The sequence below is a fragment of the Neolamprologus brichardi genome, chromosome 4 (genome assembly GCF_056152115.1).
Source record: "Neolamprologus brichardi isolate AB-2024 chromosome 4, ASM5615211v1, whole genome shotgun sequence".
Taxonomy (NCBI): Eukaryota; Metazoa; Chordata; class Actinopteri; order Cichliformes; family Cichlidae; genus Neolamprologus; species Neolamprologus brichardi.
Window position 1 is genome coordinate 7,490,481 of NC_142107.1, and position 23,201 is coordinate 7,513,681.

General features: G+C 39.8%; 2 protein-coding genes across 5 annotated transcripts; one reads left to right on the forward strand and one right to left on the reverse strand.

Moving 5' to 3' along the window:
- Positions 1–689: 689 nt before the first annotated feature.
- sez6l2 (seizure related 6 homolog (mouse)-like 2) lies at positions 690–17,978 on the reverse strand. 2 transcript variants are annotated; one of them, XM_035916088.2, is made up of 19 exons: positions 17,802–17,978; positions 17,003–17,070; positions 16,627–16,755; positions 16,313–16,528; positions 12,309–12,442; positions 11,816–12,008; positions 10,517–10,702; positions 10,242–10,425; positions 8,981–9,144; positions 8,251–8,445; positions 6,732–6,870; positions 5,060–5,256; positions 4,526–4,720; positions 3,494–3,688; positions 3,185–3,376; positions 2,970–3,011; positions 2,626–2,743; positions 2,390–2,501; positions 690–1,979 (listed from the first exon to the last, which is right to left on the reverse strand). In XM_035916088.2, the coding sequence occupies exons 2-19, from the start codon at positions 17,055–17,057 to the stop codon at positions 1,950–1,952; spliced, it is 2,676 nt and encodes an 891-aa protein (XP_035771981.1). In that variant the 5' UTR covers positions 17,058–17,070; positions 17,802–17,978; the 3' UTR covers positions 690–1,949. The 2 variants fall into 2 exon arrangements, with proteins under 2 accessions (XP_035771981.1, XP_006809223.1); XM_006809160.3 differs by having other exon boundaries at positions 2,970–3,008; positions 17,802–17,977.
- Positions 17,979–18,007: 29 nt separating this feature from the next.
- Positions 18,008–22,817, forward strand: asphd1 (aspartate beta-hydroxylase domain containing 1). 3 transcript variants are annotated; one of them, XM_006809159.3, is made up of 6 exons: positions 18,008–18,147; positions 19,224–19,695; positions 19,829–20,035; positions 20,714–20,921; positions 21,497–21,610; positions 21,854–22,817. In XM_006809159.3, exons 2-6 carry the CDS (start codon positions 19,243–19,245, stop codon positions 21,961–21,963), a joined length of 1,092 nt encoding a protein of 363 aa, XP_006809222.1. In that variant the 5' UTR covers positions 18,008–18,147; positions 19,224–19,242; the 3' UTR covers positions 21,964–22,817. The 3 variants fall into 3 exon arrangements, with proteins under 3 accessions (XP_006809222.1, XP_006809221.1, XP_006809220.1); XM_006809158.3 differs by having other exon boundaries at positions 18,008–18,138; XM_006809157.3 differs by having other exon boundaries at positions 18,008–18,107.
- Positions 22,818–23,201: the final 384 nt, after the last annotated feature.

Here is a 23,201-nt window from a genome sequence, read left to right on the forward strand (position 1 = left end):
GCAAATAATGGGTCTAAAAAAGGTATGCTCATAAACATGATTATGGTACTTGGAACACAGATATAAACCAAAAGGGAAGTACAATGCGTGTTCACTGGACACTGACAACTGGGTCTGACTCAGAGTTTCAGGTCTTCCTACAATGTAAAACATTCACATTAACAAATTCAGATCTATAGTTTTATTTTTCAGAGACTATAACGTCACATTCTCCTCTCTGCAGGAGTTGCAATGCAACTCAGAGACAGTGAAAGGCCACTTCAAGTTGCACACTATGTACAAACATACCACAACCTGAGGGACGAAAAATTACAATGACAGACTTACAAAGCTTACATGCTGTATATGTATAATTAATGTGGATAAATCCAGTGTTAAAATAATCACATAATTGTTTTTGTGTATTGACATACTTTTCAATATGGCTTATCTTATAAGTCAAGAGCACGACCAATTTTAAATGAATAACCCATAAAATTAATATCACTATTTCAAGACAATTTCTATATTAAAATAATGAAATTTAATGAAACTGGTGAAAGCTTAAGTATTGGAAAGCTTTATAATGTGTTTCTCAGTTAAAAACTCAAGTTGTATTTCTTACTAATATGATTAATAGACTTCAACATTTGTGTATGTGCAAATGTGTTGCGATCACAAGCAAATAACTGCACATTTCTACAAGCTGACACCATTCAACAGAGACTTTATTTCCAGTTCAGCAAATAATTTACTGCCTTCCAAAGAGTGTATTCATATATGAAGCAAAGAAATGCTACTGATGATAAGAGAATAATTAAATCTACAAAGATCAGAAACAGTCTCCAAGATCCTTCATTTGGCACAGTGAATGAGACTACATTCACTTTTCAAACAATCATTTGTAAATCAACACATAATGCATCACAGCAAGCAGCCAGATTTGTAATTTTTTATCAACATAGTGCATACAACATCAAATTTGATAACAATGATAGCTGTCAGTAACTATAATGGTAATGGAAAGATTGAGCATAAGCAATATAATTTACAATCAGTGCATGCTCTAAGCATAATGACATTCATGTCCTCACCTTTTTCTTACACGTCATGTCGTGTGGCGTCGGGTGACGATGCACTCGAGAAACAGCGAAGAATAAAATAAACACTGCCTTTGTAAACACTATTTCAACAACAGATGAAACACTTAGAGACATTAAATAATTTAACATTATATTTTGGCACTGAATTTTCATTATATGTATATAATGAAAATATATAACCTCCCACCACCATGTATAAGTGTGTGTATATATATCTGTATATGAGGCTTATATATTTATAAACCTCAGTCACTATTAAGTCAGATATTTACATTCATTTTGTGTGTGTGTGTGTGTGTGCGCGCGCGTGTGTGTGTATGAGAGAGAGTGTTTTACACACACGAAGAAAAAGTAAAGAAGAGAAAATCACTTTTTTTCCGGGATAAAATCAAACAATTCTTTCCCTGTGCTGTAATGATGTATTACGAGCTGCTTTAAAAATACAAGAGAAACACAGGATGTATTATGATCTCAACTTTTGATTGTTACAAATAAAGTATTGCCAAGTTCTTTAATGTTTGGCCTCATTCTGTTTTTACTAACTAGACAAATCCATTTCCCTTTACCCTTCTCCGCTCTCCAGCTCTACTCTCGCTTTTTTGTTTTTCTTTGTTGACAATTTCTTAACCTTTATAAGGCACCGGTCCTAATGATACAGGATGAAATAGGACTCACATTTGGCAGACCACCACATCAGTGCAGAAAATCAGAAGAAATCATATCCAAGGTGAATAAACCAGATATTACAGTGATGGTAAAACAGAAACATAATCCAGACTTTAAAAGGGGGAGTGAGGCCTTATAATACAGAGGAATTTGTCTTCCCAAAGAATTGAATCATTCAGTGGTTTCAAGACCCTTTCTCCACTAAATGGACACTTCGTACTCCCGCGTATCCTGTCGTCAAAGTAAAAAACAGAGGACCAACTTTAATGTTGGATATGGTGTTGACATATCCTCACTGGACACTTTATTAGGTACAACTTACATTTAGCATAATTTGCTTTTAACAAGTGGTTATTTCAGTTACTGTCACCTCTCTATTAGACCAGAGCTATTTTGTTGATGCTCGGTTTTAACTTCAGCAGGCACTCTTGACCATGTCTGCTTGCCTAAATGTACTGAGTTGTGCTGCAATATGATTACCTGATTCAATACTTGTGTTATCTAGCAGCTGAACATCTGTACCTAATAAAGTGGTCGGTGAGCATGCACCTTGAATGCACAAATAAAATAGTCATTCAGTCAGATCTCTATTAAAATCAAGTGGAATAAATAATGTTAAGCAGCACCTTCCGTGTACTTACCCCTGCTTCATAAAGAGGGTTGTTGAAGTCTGACTCGACTGTGATGGGACTGTAGGAGTGCGTGTGAGAAAGAGACTTCCAGAAGTGTGGCTTCCATTCTAGTCTGCAGATGCTGTGAAAGACAAAACGCAACCACCTCCATGAACTATTCAGCGCACAGGTCATTAGGAACTGAGGTGGAGAACATTTGGAAAGCAGTGTTGTAGTGTCTACACTGCAGATGTGGAAATACTCACTTTGTGTAGTACATGTAAATTCCTCCAATGAGGAGGATGACCAGGATGATTGGCAGAATTATTGCCAAAGCAATGTTCTCACTCAGGATCTGATGGGATGGCTGGAATGACTGGGACACTGCACACCAATCAAAAGTGTTACATTAGCTTTTGGTTTGGTTATGAGCCTAAACTGTCAAACACAACAAAAATAAGGTGCTAAATCACCACATTTATATGTTATATTTATCAAATCAAAAAAAATACCAGTGCAATTGCATTTAAAATTAAAATTCCATATGTATTTGTTTTAAAGAGCATGTTTAAACAATGTATTTAAGAGAGAGAAAAACAAAACAAATTACCTTCTAACTTGTGATCATCCAATAGCTCCTCATATGCCACTTCAAAATAAGAAAGAGATAAAATATCATATTTTTAAACGTTCAGGAGCTCAATGCTATATTTTTATATAGTTGACAAAATAATTGCAGGTAACTAATAATTTATAAAGTTTGAATCTAGTCAGTTTAATCTTAATACAACGTTTAAAATAAAGCTCCATAGTGGTGAGCTTCACCTTTGCAAAAGGGCGGCGGGCTGTTCCACTGAGATGGATGACCGGGAACACAGCTGATGATGACCTCACCGATGAGTTCGTAGCCCTCATAACAGAAGAATCGCAGAGTTTCTCCAGCTTGGTAGGTGTGCTTGTAAAGAGTTTGGTAACCATTGTCGGGGACTCCAGGGTTTGGACATGGGTCATATTTTACTGTTCGCGGCACACAAAACACACAGAGGACAGTCACGTACGTGCAGCTGATTCAAAACATGCAGAAATAAGCTTCATAAACAGATGAGGTCAGCTGAGTGCAGGAAGGGCACTTACAGACACACTTTGGGCTGCGGTCGCTCCATTTGGGGGTACCAGTGTCTCGTCCGTAGCAGGAGATTTGGCTGGGACCTTCCAGCTGATAACCCTGGTTACAGGAGAAACGAACCACTGTACCAACGGCAAAGCCTGTTTCGGGGCGTACGGAGCGTGCTCCGTTTACCACCTCTCCTGGGTCAGGGCACTGCTGTACTGTAGGGGGCAAAATTAGATTTATAAAATACTGGACACAAACAATATGAGGTTATTATATACGACTATGCTACAGTATATTTCTAATTAACTAGGCAGCTCATTCTCTTTTTTGTGACAGTACTTTCCTTGAATATATGACATGTTTTGGACTCAACTCGAAAGAAAAGCAGATGTAAAATGTAAAGGTGAGCTCAGCGGTCAAATGTGATGTATTTTAAATATTTATACAGTACTTTCTATATATTGACAATACACACCTTATTGTAAAAATAATAGTTCCTAAGTTTTGTTAAGTTTTGCCAAATTTTGACTAATAAATGACTGAGTTGACCTTGAAGACCTTTGCGGATATAAGCCAAATTTAAATAGATTTTTTATCATGATTCTACATCTTTTAAAAAAAAAATCAGAATTCATTCAAAACCTTTAATGCTACCATGCTCTTCATATGGCTCTTCAGGTGAAAGCTTACAACCACATGTAACACATGAAAGTGTTACATGTGGTTGAAAAAAAAAGGAACAAAAAAAGAAAAAAGGAAATTTATTTATTTATTTTTTATTTAACCTCTAAGAAACTTCTTAGAATTACAAAATTTTGAATTTCTCCATAAAATTAGGACTACACGCTGGTAAAGATAAACGTTCTTCTAAAACCATCTACACTATTAAAAGAGCTCCAATAGTGGAAAACTGTTAGGAGAAGGGAAGAGGACTTTTAACAACCTTCAGAGAAAATCCTGGAAATGCTCTGCGAGTGATGAACTACAAACAGTTTGCATAATCTGGGTTCTCCCTCAGAGGGCCTGGCTCTTTTTCACACTGTTCGTCTTACCCTTAACGCAGGTAGGCGGACTGCTGCTCCAGGACAGGTCCCACTGGCAGGTGATTACGTCAGAGCCGCTGATGTCATACCCCGGCTGGCACTGATAGGTCAGCACGCTGCCTCTCACGGGGGAGGAGTGGGATGAGCTGATCCAGCCAAACTCAATATTAGGAAGGGTAGGGCAGGTGTCATTAGGTTCGACCTCTTCATAACACAGACAGAGGAGCAATTCAGTGACAGAAACAAAAGCAGCTGTTTGAAATCTGTTTCCTGCTGGCAGCAGTCCTCATTCAATTCAACTCAATTCAGTTTTATTTATACAGAACCAAATCACAACAGCACTCAGCTTAAGGCGCTTTTAATTGTAAGGTAAAGACCCCACAATAATCCAACTAGATGACTGCTTGTGAGCAAGCACTTGGCAACAGTGGGAATAAAAAACTCCCTTTTAACAGGAAGAAACCTCTGGCAGAACCAACTCTTTATATTGACCTTCTCCATATTGTATTGTGTACTTTTACAGTCATCAATTAGTGCACTTACCACGATAATGAATGAGGAATCCCTGACTCAAGATGAAGCTGGAGTCGTCCAGATCGCTCTGAAACTGGATGGCAACCTCAGACCCCCCTGAAACAACCTGGAAACGCTCTTTGGACCCCAGGTACTGGCCGATCACGTGGGACGTGAGATCACGCCCATCAAAAATGGTCAGCACATCAGTGTGACGAATATTTAAACTACAGAGTGAAGAGAAGAATAAAAGGAGAAATAAGCTGTTTAATGTGTTGTATTCTTTTTTCTAATACATATATCTTTTTTCTTGTTTGTTTGCTGCTTTATTTTTAATGCTTTAAAACAATTTTCACATGTACCATGGATACAAAGTGTAACTTGAATTAAAATATAAACATGATCATGATTAAAGACAACAGTAGAAAGCCAAGATCTGTGGGACATTCGTGACCTGAATTTAACCCAAGGATGCTGATTAAATGATTTTTCTCTAATACTCATTTAATTTATTGTCAGTTCAGTGTGCTGTGTGCTGTAACTCTATTACTTTAAGGGAGAAATTAAATTAAGCACATTTATTAAACTACAATTACCGCTTTGTGCTTGTATGCCTGAGCCAACACACCAAGGTACAGTTCATATTAATGTTTCCAGTATGAAGAATAATTGGAGTTGTTCCTCATCTGAGTTAAGAGCCTAGGGAAAGAGGACGTTGTTTGCTGTATGGACTGTGAAGCCTCCTGAAGCAATTCTTTGATTTGTTATATAAATAAAATTGATTTGATTTGATTTAATTATAAAATGGAGTCTTTCTGTCCCTGTGCTCATGTAGGTTTCCTTCAGGTACTCTGGTTTCCTCAAGCAGTTTGTTAACTGCAGTTAACAGCTAATTCTTAATGGGCCTTATATGTGGATATGAGTGTGTGTGGCTGCCTCTCTGTGCCAGCCCTGTGATGGATTAGGGACATGTCCAGGGTGCACCCAAGCAGCAGCCTCTAAGGCTAAAAAAATAAAGTCACTGCAGAAGCTGGTTTTATTTTCGACTTCTCACTTGAGGGTGACTCTAAAATGTGAGTCATTTCCCATTGATTCCCATGTTCAAATGTTCAGCTAAACAGCATTTTGGCCTCTGTGGATAGACTACTAAAGCTTAAAGTTAGGGGCGCAGCTGCTTTGACTGACAGGTGTGCTGACACGAGCAGCTGTAGCCAATAGCTGGTGCCTTTTGGGGCATTTTTAATGAAACGCCTGTCAAACAACATATCCTGCTGCTGTACACATTGTTTAAGAGTGTTTGTGCTTTAGTTTCTGGTGAGTGAAATCCTAGTATTTTATTAATAAATCTGATAGTTAGCAATATTTAAAATTTTCAAAGAAATCCCCCCTGATGTTCCTGAGATATAGTGTTTATAAGAAGCAGATGAATGGATGTCTATATTTTCTTTTACTGAAAAAAAATATGGCTCGGAGACATATATAGTTCAACAGCATGTGGAGATTTTTATATATTGTAAATAATTAGAAGCTAATCTAGAAGTTTAAAACATCTAAGATTGAAGATACTAACCTGCTTGAGTTTGGGTGGACATTTTTAAAATATTGAATAATTAAAGTCTATAGTACATAAAGCATCATGCGGTCTAATTTATTTTTAAATTGCATTCCAAATACTGAAAAGAGACACAAATTAATCACTCACATCTGGACATCCAGTTCAATGCGTTTCTCCTCGTTACCATGGATTTGCCACACACAGTCTAAGCCCTTGGAGTAGCTCTGGGGCCAATCAGGAGACAGGATGGTTCCAGAGGGCTCGGTCAACTCCCCTCCGCACAGAGCTTATGGGGCAGAACAAAGGAGAGAAACTGAGGTGAGGATGCAGACTGGGAGACAGAAAATGATTAAATTGTAGCAAGGAAAAGTAGACATTAAAGAAATAAAAAGGAAATTGAGAAGACACGAAATATTAATTTGGAGAAAAGAAAAGAAATAAAATAAAATTTTAAAAAACATTTGCAGAAGCAGGCTAAGCACATGCTTTTGTAATCATTTTGTTCACTACACATACTATTATAAGAAGCATTAATGCAAACTGTCATTAACTTACTTTCAGTCTTTTAAGGAATGATGGCTTTGACACTTTTACCTCATTACTTCACAGCAACTACAAATGTAATACAAGCAGTTCAGAAAGTATGTCAGTAGGGAAGTGGCTACTCAGCAGCACTTCTATTTCAGTGTAAAGCTGCTTTCAGCTGCTCCCTCACTCTGGGTATCTCCACATATTTGATTTGCCAGGCACCGGATACCGCAATATTGTTTCTGACACAACCACAAAGGGATCTGTCTCCTCCCAAAATCAAAACATGCAGCGTTTTAGGCGAGTGTGTAAACGACTCCATGATGGAGTGCAGTTCTACCATTTCCCCTGTAAGAAAACGCTCAGTTTGTGCTTGAGGCTAGTGCTGGCTTCACGTAAAATGCCAGCACTAGCTTCACCAAATCCGAGGCATTAAACTGTGTTGCTGCACAGACACACATCCAACTATAGTTATGGAGGGAGTCCAAGCTTTCGTTCAATAAATGTGATAAAAAAAAAGAAGATGCAGAATGAGACTCACCATCCTTCACACACACATACAGGATGGTAAGTCTACATTTGCAAATCTAATTCTGTGAGAGAAAAACAAGGATGTGAAGACCTGGACTAAACAACCATAACTTTATAACAAGCACATGGATGCCAATCTCCTGACATTTCCTATTTCACCTTTCTGGATCAATATTTATACAACCTACTTCTTGGTTTCTGTAAGCAGAAATAAAACACAGCATTTGGCTTTCAGAATATGTCACTTTAACGCTTAGATAAAACTCTGGCACCCGTGTTTTCAGCCAGTCCCTGACCCGGTGCAAAATCTCTGCCAGTTTTAAATCTCAGTTTTCACAGCATGCTGGCAGATCAGCAGATGACACAGATCTCAAAGCTTCAGACGCTTATCTCTGCACAACTCGCCCTAACTATCAATGAATCGAAAAACATTTTCTTACGTCGCGCTAAATAAGAAATAAACAAGAATAAGTAAAGTTTATATTTTTGTTTTGAAAGATGCTTTACAGTATGAAAAGGTTTAATATTATTATACTGAAAATCAGTAAACAGTGTCAACATTAACGTCTTCTCTTGCAACATGAAACCGATGAATCCTTAAACGTACCTCTGCACACAGGTTCGCTGTCATTCCAGTGAGGGTTACTGGGATCGACGCACTCAATGGTCCCTGAACCTTGTTCCATGACGAAGCCTGGAGAACAGGTGAAGGTGACGGTGGTTCCCAGCTGATACGTGATGTCACTGCTGCTGAAGTTTCCATGAGGCATGTAGGGCTCCCAGCAGTGCTCATCATCGAAAGCTTAAAAAGGACGAAGGAAAAAGTAAACCATGTGTGCACATTTATGAAGATCACAGAGTGTTTCCTCGTCGTGGCATTTGATATTCAGGGAGCTGTTCTCCTTCTAGATAAAATTAGGCAGCCATCCTCATTTGATTTATTGGGGAACTTTTCAGTTGGTATGTCTCAAAATCTTGGCTAGAAAAAGCCCAGGTGTAAAAGGCTATGAGTTTCAGCACTGAGCAGCTTCAAAGCCTTAAAGTAAATCCCACTGAAACGTGGGCAGACTGTAAGCATTCATGTGGCTCATTATGCATGTCTTTCCTGAATTATCAATAATTAACAAGGGAAAGGCTTTACTGAGATTTAACAAAAACTCCAAGAATCCATTTGCATGATTTCTGGCTTTTTTCTCAGGCACAATGCTGACCCGTGTACCATATATTTCACAGTAATGAGGTCAGAAGGACGCTCCACTCTGCTACCATCTTTTTGTTTTGCTGAACCTGGGAAATACCTAATGTAAGCAAAAAGGATGCAGGCTCTCTCTGCTCACCCTCATATCGCAGCGCCAGCAGCAAAGGGATGGAAGAAGAATCAGCTGTGAGCTCCAGGTACAGTGTGGAGCTCTCGCTCAGCAACCCACGTTCTGGGACGTCATCCATATCTGAGTCAAAAAGCGTCGGAGCCAGGGAACTGTTTCCACTGCGCACAATTAACCTGAAAGCAACGAACCACAAAGACGCCACAAAGGTTAGCAGAAAGGCTTTAAGGAAAGCAGGAATGTGCACAGGATGAAGAAGGCTGAACAAGTCTTTTGCTTTGGCTACTTTTTTATTGCAAAGTGAAAGTGTGCTGCGAGAGACTTTGCCTAGTGTTTTGAGAGATTTTAAAAATTATCTCTACACATATAAATCTTCTCTCACAATGCAAGCACATGCACATTAGTCCGCCTGGTGACTGAACTGCTGTCTATCTCTGTGTTAGCCCTGTGATCGACTGTCGACCTCTCCATGGCGCCCTGCCACTCGCTCTATGACAGCTAACCCCCTGTGACCCTGAATTGGATAGAAAAACGGATGGATTGATGGATGGAGAGATGGATGGATGAATGACCTTCAGAGAACAAGTGTAGGCAAAATAAAAGGGAAAATAGCAAATTTCTAAAAAGTTTTTTTTTTAATTGTATGAATCTGGGAGCTCTATCTATGACTTAAAATAGCAACTGAATATTAAAGTGAACCTGCTGATCTTATTTTCTGCCACACACATACTGTTACAGTGCTGGATGCTCATATTAAACAGGGCCAAAGTTTCAAATAATACCAGTGAATGCAAAATGAATCCTCATGATTCCAAAGCTCAGGCTTTAGACTGCATAAAACATTGGTTTCCAGTGTTTCTTTGATACTCTATATGGTAATGTGGTAATGGTTTGCAGAAGCGTGAAGAGAGACAAACAAATCAAGAGAAAGTGGGCTTTTACAGAGACAGGAGCTAAAATGACTCGTTTCAAACAGAGGACGAACTTAAAGGCTACACAAATGGCCAGCGTAAGATAAACAATAAGGAGTGTTTGTAACTATGAGAAAGCCAGTATAATTGAATCCTCAAAAAAAAAATATGAAGCTGGATACACAGCACAGTTGGTAGTTTACTCCTACAATTGATATTGGAGAAAAACAAATACTAAACACAAAAATGTAAAAAGAAAAACTTGTTATCAGTGTTGTACTCAGTGATCTTTTTAAATCAGAGGGCATTTATTCTCCATGTAATACTCTGCGATATGTGAAGTGGTTAAAACGCAGGCTTACTTATCATCATCTTCATCCAGTGCAATTCTCTCAAAGTGTAGGTGGAGTCTGTGTCCCTCTTTGGCTTCTATTAACCAGTGACAGCTCAGATTATTTCCATTGCTGTGGTTGCTTACTGATGGAGGCGGTGGGGACAGTATCCGTCCCACAGTCGCATTACGAATCCACCCCCCGCAAGACACGGCTGAGAGAAAATGAAATCCATTTGAATGAACTCAAAGCTGACCAGGTTTAAACCAACAGAGTTAGCAAAGAGTCTGAGTCAGTTCACTAACCAACACACTGAGGCTCAGGAGTGCTCCAGCGTGGCTGCGTCATGTTAACACAGGTCGCCACCTCATGCCCGCGGACTTGAAAACCTGGATCACAGTGGAAGTGTGCCTGACCTCCAGGATGGATGTCTGTCACTGTCACTCCACCGCCCTCAGGAGACATTGGGAATGGACAGGACAGCAGAAAGGCTGTTGATGAAGGTTAAGCAACAGTTAAAGTCTTTAGGGGTCGCCACAGCAGTTCCTCTTCCTCCATCTCACCCTATCCCTAGCATCCTACTCTGTCACACCAACTGTCTGCATGTCCTCCTCCACTACATCAAATCTTCCACATGATCTTCCTCTTTTCCTCCTCCCTCGCAGCTCCATCTTAATCTTCATCATCTTTGTCCAATAATAATAATGTATACTTTATTGATCCCCATGGGGAAATTACTTGTTTTTCTCTGCATTTGACCCATTCACTCAGTGAAGCAGTGGGCTAAGCAGGCGCCCGGGGAGCAGAGGGACGGTACCTTGCTTAGGGGTACCTCAGGGTAGCCGTTCACTGGATTCGAACCCCCGATCAAGGGGCGACCACTCTATCTACTGAGCTATCCCTACCCTACCAATACATCCACTATCTGTCCTTTGCTTATGTCCAAACCAGTTAGCTAAACGTGTAATGCAGATCTTTTTCCTCTATACTCTCTACTTTATTCTTTTACTTCTACTGTGTACGCTCTGCACATCTCTTATTCATAATTTTCTTCTGCCATTTACTCCAAACACATTCTAATAAGTCGTCTATCAGGTGGTGATCTTTAAGTCCTCAGAAATCTGTTATGCTATCATCATCACGTAGCAGAATAGAAACAGAAACAGACAGAGATGTCCAAGGTGGCACGACTGAGCAGGTGGCTGTCTCGTCACCTGCACAATTATCAGCTATCATCACTGGTGTTGCTTTTAACAAGATGCCACTGACACTTGTTATTCACCTTGAATCTTTTCATTCATTTTAATCAAAAACGTAAAGCTCAGAGTTTCCTGGCTAAAGAAGGCAGGCTTTAGAGAATAAGCGATGCACAAGAAAATGTGCAGGTGAGACATTCTCACTTTAAAACTCAAAGGACAGTGACTAAATTAAAACCTGCAATTTAAAGTGAGAGAAACATCTACCACGCTTCTGTGGTTTCACTGTGTATTTATGAAGCTTTTTATTCCAGCCACATAACACTTTACCACATTAATGTTACTAAATAAAGGTAGATAGAAAGAAATAAAAATGTTCTGCTTATCTTATGAAAGAGGTTGAGTTACCTTGATAGTGGAGGCTGAACATGCCATGGTTGGTCTGACGCAGACTGCGATAGTGGATGTAAACCTGATTGGTTGTACTACGAATCACCTGACCCTGTTTCATCAGGGTCTCATTGGCTAACAGCTCTGGTCCTGATCTGCCGTATCCCATGATTGTTAGAGACTCATCCTTGGAAAGGTTAGCCTTTCTCACCTGGGGGAAAAAAAGAGGACACCTCTTTTGTCTGCTGTCGTTATATAAACTTTCCTGGTAGCTTAGCAGCTCATGAAGTGAATCTGCAGACATACTATACAACCTAAACTAACTCACGATTGTCTGTACAATGTTTGCAAATGCTGCACTTACAAAAAGAAAAGCTGAGTCATGGAGTCTAAATTAAACGTAATGAACACTTTCTGACAAATTTATCAACAGCAGCATGTTGGGCTTTTGTTACAATAAACTGCTTAAAAATAGCTGGCTAAGATGTTTATGAAATTTAATGCACATTACCTGAATTTCCACTCCGTAACCTGCGTACACAGTAATGCTGTAGGTGCACTCCAAGGGGGAATAAGATGAAGATGTTGTGGGATCTGGAGACTCAACAACATCCTCCATGGCTAATAAAGTAGCGTTGCATTGAACTGTAAAACAAGAGGGACAGAGCAGGTGAAGAAGTAGGAAAAGTCTATGATTCAGAAAAGCTGTAGCAAACTTATATACAGGTTTTATCTGCATTTTCTTTCTCAACTGGTATCTTCACAGCTAGTGAAAGCATTCTTTGATCATGACTTATTGTCAGTATCCCAGAGAAAGTGCAGTGTGTGTCGACTGATCAGCCTGATAGTCTAGATGCGAACTTGCACTCCAGTAACCTACGCTTTGGAGGAGAACTGCAGAGTGACTTCTCTAAGTGAAAATGAGAGAAGTTCCAGCAAGTTCTGGAACGATCTTCCAGTTCTTGAGATCGTTTATCAAACTGCAACTCCGATGCCTGAAATGAGCAGCCATGTGGTTATCAATAAAACTTTAAATGTGTGCAGAGACCAACGGGATTGCTTAGTTTATAAATGTGGTGCTGGGTGTTTATGATTGCAAGGGTCTGCTTTAATGAAAATTAAATTTCTAATTTGGTAAAAGGTGATTACAAAAACACTTTAATCCCACACAAAGGGAAAATACTCCTCTTCTTAAGATGTAAAATGTGAGTCTGAAAGTAGGCGAAATGGATGATAAGGTGGTGTAAGTTATCAGCAACAGTACATCAGCTGGTTTAGTAAATATTAACTCACATTAATAACAAATGTGGTGAAGCACTGGCTTGGGTGACACATAATATGCTGGTTTCCCTTGGCTTAAATTATTTTATTGACTGACAAAAACCGCTGCTACGCATCAGTAAAATCAAATTACTGACGACCACTTACGCAGAAATGATCTCTGGGGAGGAAACAGGCTTCACAATCTATTTGGCAAAGACTGAACAGAAACAAAGAAGGGGTTGCTCGCTGGGTAAAGGACTATAAAAACCCCACTAAAAGACGGCATGTGGTTTTTGGCACCTTGTTTAATGCAGCCATTCTTATGTAGCCTCATACTTAATGTAATGTGATTCTCAACTCTTAGCAAGAAAGTGGCGGTTTTGGGAAGGTCACTTCTGAAATACATGTGTTACAAATTACTAGTTTAAAGTGCAAATAGTAGTGAAACATTTAAAAATGAATCTAATTATTACAATGACTTATTTAATTTAGTTACTCTTTGATTACTTTTCTGACAAATGTTTTGAACTGAGCAGGAAAGTTGTAGGCGGCAGCTGAAGCCCACTAAAAGGTATTCCCGTCGGACTATACAGCAACCTGATTTGTCGACTGTTTGCAGGGATGGCATACTCAGGTTAATTACAGCTATGCACATTCAAATGGAGCCCCTTTTGAATGTAATCATATATTTTTCTTAGTAACATTTATTCTAAAACTGAAACATCTCCAATTACTCGCCAACACCAGAAAGCAAATAAGCCCATTACCCAGAAAGCTCAAATGTGCGATAATGCTGCAATAAGCAATGAACATGTTTGACACCTTTGCCAGGCTCCTCGAGAGATGTTTGACAGAAGGCTGAAATCCCAATTAACACTAAAGACGCAATAAACCCCCGAGAGGAAGCAGGTGACAAACACACTCTCTCTTTGTGTCTTTCACACACACACAAACACACACACGTCTCGCAGATTGTTCATCTTCTGTGACATTTCTCTTCCCACATATGGTGTAAATCAGCTGACCTCCCTCCTTCAGCTTCAGCTCAAATTTCCCAACTCTTGTTTGTGCTGTTGCTGTATGAATCTCATCCATCTCCAATAAGAGCCTCACGGGCACCGGAGCCCACAGAAGTGCATTTCTGACTATCATTTGCACAGGATGTTGGTGCACTCTTCACCACCCTGTATCAGCATGCTTGCCATGAGACAACGATTTCTTACAGGTGCTGTTACCAGTATTTAAAGGTTAACGGTTGCTTTTTTCAGTTATTTCCATGCTCACCAATTACTTTTTATTGCATTTATTTATTTTTTTGGCATCAACAATGAGAAGATAAACAGTAGAATAAGACTTCATTATTAAGATTAGTCTGGTTACAGTGAACACAGTCAACACCAATAACCTCCTTCCAGATGCAAGTCCCCTTTGTATACTATAAAGAATAATCCTCAAAGTACTTTGTACCGACGTAAACATTTAGAGGTTTTTTTTTTCAGTGTAATTAACTGACTTGCCAGGCATAAACTGTTTTTGTGGAGTTATTAAACAAAACTAAAATTAAAATGTTAAGCTACTTTCAGCTGCTCCCTTATTCACAAGGGTTCACCATAGAGAGCAGATATTTGGCAGATTTTTACATCAGCTGCCTTTCCTGATACAGCCCAAAGGACTTGTGACTCCCAAGCATCAAACTGTAGCTCTTTCACTTTTCAGGCAACTGTGTAAACCACTAAGGAGCCACTAAGTTTATTTTGTGTGTAAGTCTCAATGAGGCTTGTCTGGGAAGTTCCCTGCGAGACGCAAAAAAAGAATGGAAATCAGCTAAAATATCATGTATGCTCCTTCACACTGAGTTGCTCTATGTTTGCTACATTACGCTTACAGTTTATTTGCTCAGGCTGAGTGTTATTTGCCTTCGTGTCAGAATAGAGAAGCTGTGACACTGTGAGCGTGGAGGGTCACTGAGGTGGGCACTATCCCTGCGATGGCACAAACAGGAGTGTGTGTTAAATGTTTATCATATCATCTAATGCATGCCAAAAGTGAGTAACTAAACAATTTAAATACCAAAAAATGACTTATTTAATTTGCAGTGTGCAGCTTTCACATCTTATTTTTTTTCAAAGAATCACAGATCCAGTCAACAAGGTCTCTGTTATCCTTTGGGAATGACATAATTATAATAAATATTACATGAGCTTTAAAAATGTTTTTTTGAGAAGGGGCACTTCCTGGATTCAACCCGTTTCTATTTGAGGTGCTTAAATATAAAAAAAATGTCAAGGCACTCCCTGTGCAAAATAAAGCTAAATTTAAGCCTAAATCTACCTTCTTTACTTCAAAATAAAGGCATTTTGATTTTATTTTTAAACCTGAGTGCCTTTTTACAATATTCAAGCTTATTTTTTATTAGTTTGAATCATCAGTGTACATCAAAGACGGAGCTAAGTGGAGGAAAATCTTTGTCCAGGATTCAATTAGGAACAGGCTAAGAGCATCTCTCCAGATTTTGAGACAGAGGATGATCAGCCTGTTTATCCAGCCTTTCTTCACTGTCATTCATTCCTATACTAACCATCAGATACAAAGATACACAAGCCCATTGAAGGCATATTATTGATAGATCTGGCTAAAAAAAACCCATCTGAAAACAATCTGGGCTGGTAAACCAATCTGTTTTTACTTTGCTTTGGGATTACTGAAGAGCGACAGAGACAACAGGTGGTCGCACTCTCAACATCAAACAGGTAAGTAGGAGTACACTTCATCAGCCTCTTCTTCATCAAGTATTCAGTGTATACACTGATTCCTTTGTGTCACGATTCCTGAAATGTAGAAACAAAGGAAGCACAGTATTGCTGCAGGAATTAGACCAGAAACATGCACAGATGTCTGCATTGACTGCACTTCTATTGTTACTGAAAATGGAAAAATATTCTCTCTTTAGCACTAAGCTAAAATTCCTTATATATATAAAAAAAATCTGTGGATCTGAATATGTGTCATAGCATTGCTTTACATTATTATTAGTTAAATGCCAAAGTTTAAGCATGAACATTGAGTCACTAAAGACTGTTTAAAAAAACAAAAAGTATATTTACATTTACCTTGTGTGGCAAAATCTTCTTGAAAGTGAAGCAGGGAAGTTGAAGTTGTGATTGGATTCAGTAGAAACTTGCAGTTGCTGTGGATCATCACATCGCAAAACAAACAAGACTCAGGGGAGGGAAGATGGGAAAACACAATTACCTGGCATGTGCATTGTGGTTATGGTGGTCGTGGTAATCAGAGTGGTAGTTGTCTCCTCCTCTATGGGCAACGGGGACATGGTATTCCTCGATCCTGTTTGGCTAGCAGCTGAAGAGGAGCTTAAAGCTGTTGTCAGCAGCCCTGGTGACATGGCAGTGGCTGTTGACTCAGTCTGCCCCATCCCGGGTGCAGCTTGAGTCGGATTGGTGGTGGTACCTGCAGAGTCCAAGAGTTTGATTAAATGTGTGTCATTTGCAATGTACAATTACTATAGCTGCATTAATTAAACTATATAAACAGCATTATTAGTGTACCTGTGCCTGCAGAAGCACGTCCCAAGTATTCCTTACTCTGCAGGGCAGCATGGATCATGTCGCCCAGTGGGTAGGAGTCCGGGGGGGATGTTGGTGGTGTATCAGGCTCAGGAGTCATAAAGCTCATCCCTGGAAGAGGCACACAGTTAGTTTTTGTTGTTGTTGTTGTTGTTGCTGCTGCTGCTATTTACAGCAAAAGGGAGAAAATACATTATTTTTCCTAAATATGCAAGAAATAAAATATCTCAGTCCACCATTTACCTGCTGTAACAACACGCATGCATACATTTAAGACCACACACACACACACACACACACACACACACACACACACACACACACACACACACACACAAACACGCACATAGACTGTTACCTGAAACTAGGTGGATCAGTGTGACAGACAGCGTCACAAGGCGAGTGAACCCCATGGTTATGGATGACCTGGGAAGGTTAAAATGAACGGATCGATTAGTAAACTGTCATGTGATCATGTAATTAGGCGGCTGCATTTTGTAGGTTACTGTAATGATTATTAATAGCTTATGATGGCTGCAGGAGGCTTAATCCGCAGGAGTGGTAATGAATAACAAATTGTTAATCACAGCAAAGTCGGTCGCAATTCAGCACATGTTTACATCACAGGCCACTCGGATCGGAACATCACCGCGATACCGTAAAATCTCATCTCAAAAGCCATTTCGTTTTATAAAGCGTAGAAGCGTAAATGTCTATTTATTAAAGGCTGTTGTTACAGGTGTTGATGTGGAGACGAAATGAACCAGGTAGGCCCACACGTCGCACAAGGTATAAGGTTAAATATTCAGCCTTCCCTCTGCATTTTCTCATTCAAATCTGCAACAACATGCCGAAAATGCGCTATTCCAAAAAAGCGAGCGAGCCTGTGATCGCTGCTTGCCCACGATACCTGTTCACTGCAATGTGTGAAAAAAAAGAGGAAAAAAGGAAAAAAATAACCTCCTCTTGCTATTCGAGGCGTTTCCTTCGGTGAAAATGCCAGCTTGGTGTGTGACAAAATGATGGGGCTCTGCGAGGCAGCTTCTCTCGCACCTCCCTCGGCCCTCTTTTGTGCGGAGGACGATTTTTGACACCAGTCATCGCTACCGTGAGACCAGCAACCATCTCAGCAGCGCTTAAACGTGCCTACCACTTACCTTTGTCTTCCAGGCGGCGTTTAAGTATTCTTTATCCTGGCGAGTATCCTGTTGCTTTAGGCCGAAATACGGCGGGCTTTGCGCTGGTGAGATGCCCCTGGCTGGTTACCGTGTGGTTGACGCATTCGGCTATGATGTGAGGGCATTTGCGTTGAAGCGCCAGGTGCACCCTAGCGGCGAAATGCTGTAACTGCAGAGCGCCGCGAAGCTCCTCACCACATTTTGTCTGTCGGGGTGGAGGAGCTGTCCACCGACGCGGTGCTGAAGTGCGTCCCGACACAGCGCTGCGTTGTAGCCTTTATCAAGGTAATCTGACAGGGACGGGAAAAGCGGCACGGTAAATAGTGTATGTTTATTCATTTAAAGGCCTGCATGTGTCGTACCGTGTGCATGGCGAACATTTTCAGCCGCCGATTCTTGGAATGGGTGGATGTTTGCTCCAACATGGAACACGGGCAGTAAACAAGCCAGCTGAGCTGTGGGGGCTGGTGCAGAGCAAAAAAAACCAAAAAACCAAAAAAACCAAAAATGTATGCTGAAGCATGCGCAAGATAATCACCCACAAATCATGAAACACATTTATGGTGTGTGTCTGTGCTGCAGCACGGGGTGCTTCCACTACATGTGACGGCTAAACGAATGTGCAGAAATATGACCAAACCCCGACACTTTGTTTACTGAATCTTCTAAAGACACACACACACACACACACACACACACACACACACACACACACACACACACACACACACACACGTATATAACCCAAAAGCCAAGTGCAACAGTTGCACTAGTCATGCAATACTAATATTTTAACTAATAGATAATATATTGTATAGTGTACAGCAGTGGGTTTGTGCAGCAGGACAAAAATATTAAAAATACAAAAAAAAAAATGTTTCAAAAGTTCTGTGAATTCAAAGTAAAAGCTAAACGTTGTAGTCACAAGACCTTAATGTGCCTACAGCCTGCAGTGAAATCCACAGCTAGTTTGGGTCACAGATCAGGTCTTATGTAACACCATGTCAGCCTCCAACTTAAAAAAAGGGGGTGGGTAAGTGACCCAGTGATCCAAAGCAACATGTTCACTCTCAAGTCCACTCTGACATCGACCTCAATCCCCATGGCGCTGAACAGGGATTACGATAAAGAAAATAGGTTGGGCACGGACGGTCTTTTGTTTGCTTTGGACTGCAAGCAAAACAGACCTGTGGGAAAAATCTTCTTGTTGTTTTGTTCCATAAATTAAAAAAAAAATACATGAATTCACTTTCATTAAAAACATAACCATGCAAAAAGTGCAAGTGTGATGGCATCTGTAAAACTCCTTAAATTCATAAAAGAAGTAAAGTATTTTATAGAACTTTGCCAAATTACACATGCTGTATTATCTCTCAGACTGTTTCTATTTTATTATTTCAGTGTCTCCCAAAATTAAAGGATGCACTGGTCAATGAACACGCTTCCCTTGACTCCGTATATGGAGCTGGGTGTACACTCACTGAGCGGCCTTCTGTGGACTCTACTGCTTTTGTTTCTTTGGCACTGTTATCGGATGGGCTCCGATCTGCCAATCCCAGGCCATGCGCATGCTGGAAAGCTCAAGTCAAGCTCAAGGAGGTCCATGATGTCCCGTAGCGGTAGCTGTATTGGAACAAAGTGCAGTGCACGATCCAAGCTGTCCAGGAGCGATCAAATTAGTCCCTTTATTTCCATGGAAACAGTGGAAGACGATGAGCAGGGACAGGGCTACCTCACCCCAGTGCTGAGTCATGCCTTGTTCCCTGCCCAGGCATCTGCAGAAGCCAAGAAGTTGTACACAGCCCTGCAGCAGTATGCCAAACGCTACAGTTGGGTGGGCATGGGCCGCATTCATAAGGGCCTCCGCGAGCAGGTATGCTTCCAAGTGGACTGCAAGAGTTGTTCCACAATGGTTTAAGATTTACAGCTGCATTGTTGAAGCCAAAAAAACCAAAAGAAAACTCTGCCAAGAAATAATGACAGCTTTTTCATTTGTCTCACTTTAGGTCAGACTGAATGATCACTCTGCTATACAGAAGCCTCATCTCTTCTTCCTGCCAGATGTTCCAAGTGTGCCTTTCTTCCCACGTGACGCTCATCGACATGACATTGAAGTCTTGGAAGCCAACTACCCTGCGATCTTGGCTGAATTCCAGGCTGTTTACCAGAAGGGCATTGACTCAAAATTAGGCTGGACCTGTGTAGGACCAAAGGTATGCAATAAAATCCTTCAGGCCAACTGGGAGAAAGTGATATAATGCACCATCCAAAAATAATTATCTGTCATTCAAAATACCATGGAAAGAACTTGGCAAGTCACTGTTTTCTTCTTCTTTTTGGCTCATAATGTACAGTGGTGGTCTCTAGTTTACTCTCGTCAAAGACATGAATGTCATGTTAATTTGGAACCTTTAATGATTTATCTGAACTGTCCTTTTCCCAGGGTGCCATGTTTGTACAGCATACATGTTTAATGACTTAAAAAAACAAGAACTGGGTGCACAAGTTTGAATTTATTTTGGATCTTCTCTAATTCACAGCATAAAAAGTATGCTGACAGCCTCAGAGTAAAAGTGAAATTTGTTTAAATCAAGTTGCACATCAGTGCATAATAAGATTTGTATATATTTGAGCCCGTATGCATACTTTTGTGTGGATTAGATAAAATCCAAAATAAATTGAAATGAGTGGACCCAGTTCTTGTTTTCTAAAGCAATTAAAGATGTGTGCTGTAAAATCATCCCACACTGGAAAAAGAACAGTTCCAAGAAATCATTAAAATCCCCAAATTACCATGACTTCATGCCCACGATGAGTGGATTGTGATCGGAACTGTTAGAAAAAAAAGAGATCTGTATCAAATGTTAAACATGGACTTTTATCTTTTTCAGGGCCAAGCTGTGTTTCCTTTGTACAGCGCTGGTGTCTCTGTGGCAGGAAACTGCCGTGCCTGTCCCTGCACCTACCGGACACTTCTGTCTTTACGTACTTTTATAAACAGCAACTCATTGGGATCAGCAGGATTTTGGCTGCTGGGCCCTGGAGCAACTTTGGGAAGCACATATGGACCCACTAATACACGCCTGCGTTGTCATCTTGGTATGTAATGGACTTATAGTTATTATGGATAATGGAATTTGTTTATTCTGTTGTAACTATCCACACTACACTAATACATGGATTTAACCTCCTCTACCTAATGACCTGTTTTTATGATATTTACATCAAAGTACACACACACACACACACACACACACACACACACACACACACACACACACACACACACACACACACACACACACACACACACACACACAGACAGGTTTATCACCTGTAGGACTTGACTTCAGGGTATGTATGTGTGTGTAGTGCAGGAACTACCTCAAGTTATGTAAATTATTAGTTCATTATGCATCATTATTGCACCCTGCACTATAGAGAAATAGAAGAAAAAACAGATTAAATACTAAACCATTGCATAATGTGATACGTCTCTGGTCAGGGTTGAGGTTCAGTTCCCTGTCGTCATTTTTGTAATGTGATCCATCTGGCTATAATCCTTGCTGCATTAAATAAAAACAGGGTTGGAAGCCATGCCCTTTTAAGTAAAGGGGAAAGCATAAAGCTGTGTTTTTAAAACCAAAGCTGAAAGACAGACGTTGCTGTTGTAGGTCTGCAGACTCCACCCCTGTGCGAGCTGGTGGTGGGAGGGGAGCCTCAGTGCTGGTCAGAAGGACACTGCCTCCTGGTTGATGACTCTTTCCTTCACACTGTCTCCCACAAGGGTCAGTGAGTCACAAATGGCTTTGAAAAATGAATTAATTTGTGATCACAACAGGTATCTTGGGAAAACTTTTTAGCTTATTGCATTTATTAATTAACATATGACCAAATGTTAAGATGTAAAATGTGGTGGGTAATTAAAAAAAAGAAGATTCCTGATCAATTTTCATGAATTGTTTTAGATAAGTATAAACAGCTATTACATTTTTTAAATGCTAAAACTATATCTCCGTCTCCTTTGAAAGGCCCTCCAGATTCTAGACCCAGCGTCATTTTGAGCGTGGACCTTTGGCATCCAAATGTGGCTGCAGCAGAGAGACAAGCCCTGGACTTCATGTTCAGCCCTGACCTCTAAAATGTTTTTGTTTATCTGTGTACTTGTATACAACATGAAGAGATGCCTTACATTAGACCTGATAGTCCTGGGACATGCATCTCATTCCAGTAAATTAACCGCTGTGTGAATCTGCCCCAAGAATTATACAAGCCATTAGCCATGCTTTCAAGTGCTGTTGGATTTAGGGTCTACACCAAGATTTACCACATGGATGCATTAGATTGTTGTTATAGGCTGTGTCACTTGAAAGCACAAAGAGCAGATCCAGCATTAGCAACTTGGCATCATAACTTTATGCATGTGAAAACTACTGGAGTTTATTTTCAACTGTTGATGCATGTGCTAATATGCTATGGGAATGATTCAACCAGAAAAACTGTGAAAACCAAAAAAAAAAAAAAGAAAAAAAAGATAAATATTACAATTGTAATATAAAATGATTTTTATTTTCCAAAACTGTTGCCAAAAATATTTTGACTAATATATACTGTGGTTCTTTCTTTCCCTACATACAGTCCTCTGTGTATGCTTGTATATTTCTATCTAGAAGTGCTTTCCTATAGTTTTGTTTATAACTGATTGCCATGCAGTGGTTTACATATTATACAACATATAGTACTGTGCAAAAGTCTTGATCCATCTGTCAGTTCTTTATATTTTGCTAGGAAAATGGGACGTAGGTGCAGTGTATATGTATTGAAACATATAAGAACACACATGATAATTCAGTACATAAGGTAAAAATAGAATTGTAAAATTATAATAAGCTTGAAATTCAATACTTAATATAAACATGTTTATTCTTTGTAATAATAATAATAATAATAATAATAATAATAATAATAATAATAATAATAATGATGATGATGATGATGTTGTGTGGCTCAAAAACTTTTGCACAGTCCTATATGAGGCTTTTGTCAATGCTGTTTGGAAATCAAAAACCAAATAAATGATCAAACCATTATTGTCTTGCTATATATAATCAGTCGGTACCAAGGGGCCCAAATATCATCTGGATGGATGTGTGGACAGTATGTGTCTATGCTTTTATGCTGTTTACAAAATTCTGACCCACTATCTTAATGTCACACTGGAAACTGAGACTCATCAGGGAACATTTTTCCTGCGCAATGTAGTCTCAGTTCCCTTTTTCAGCGGACAGGAGTAAGACCTACTGTGGTCTCCTGCAGCTGTAGTTGCTTTACGATTCCATGTTATGCATTCAGAGATGCTCTTCTGCATACCTTGGCTAT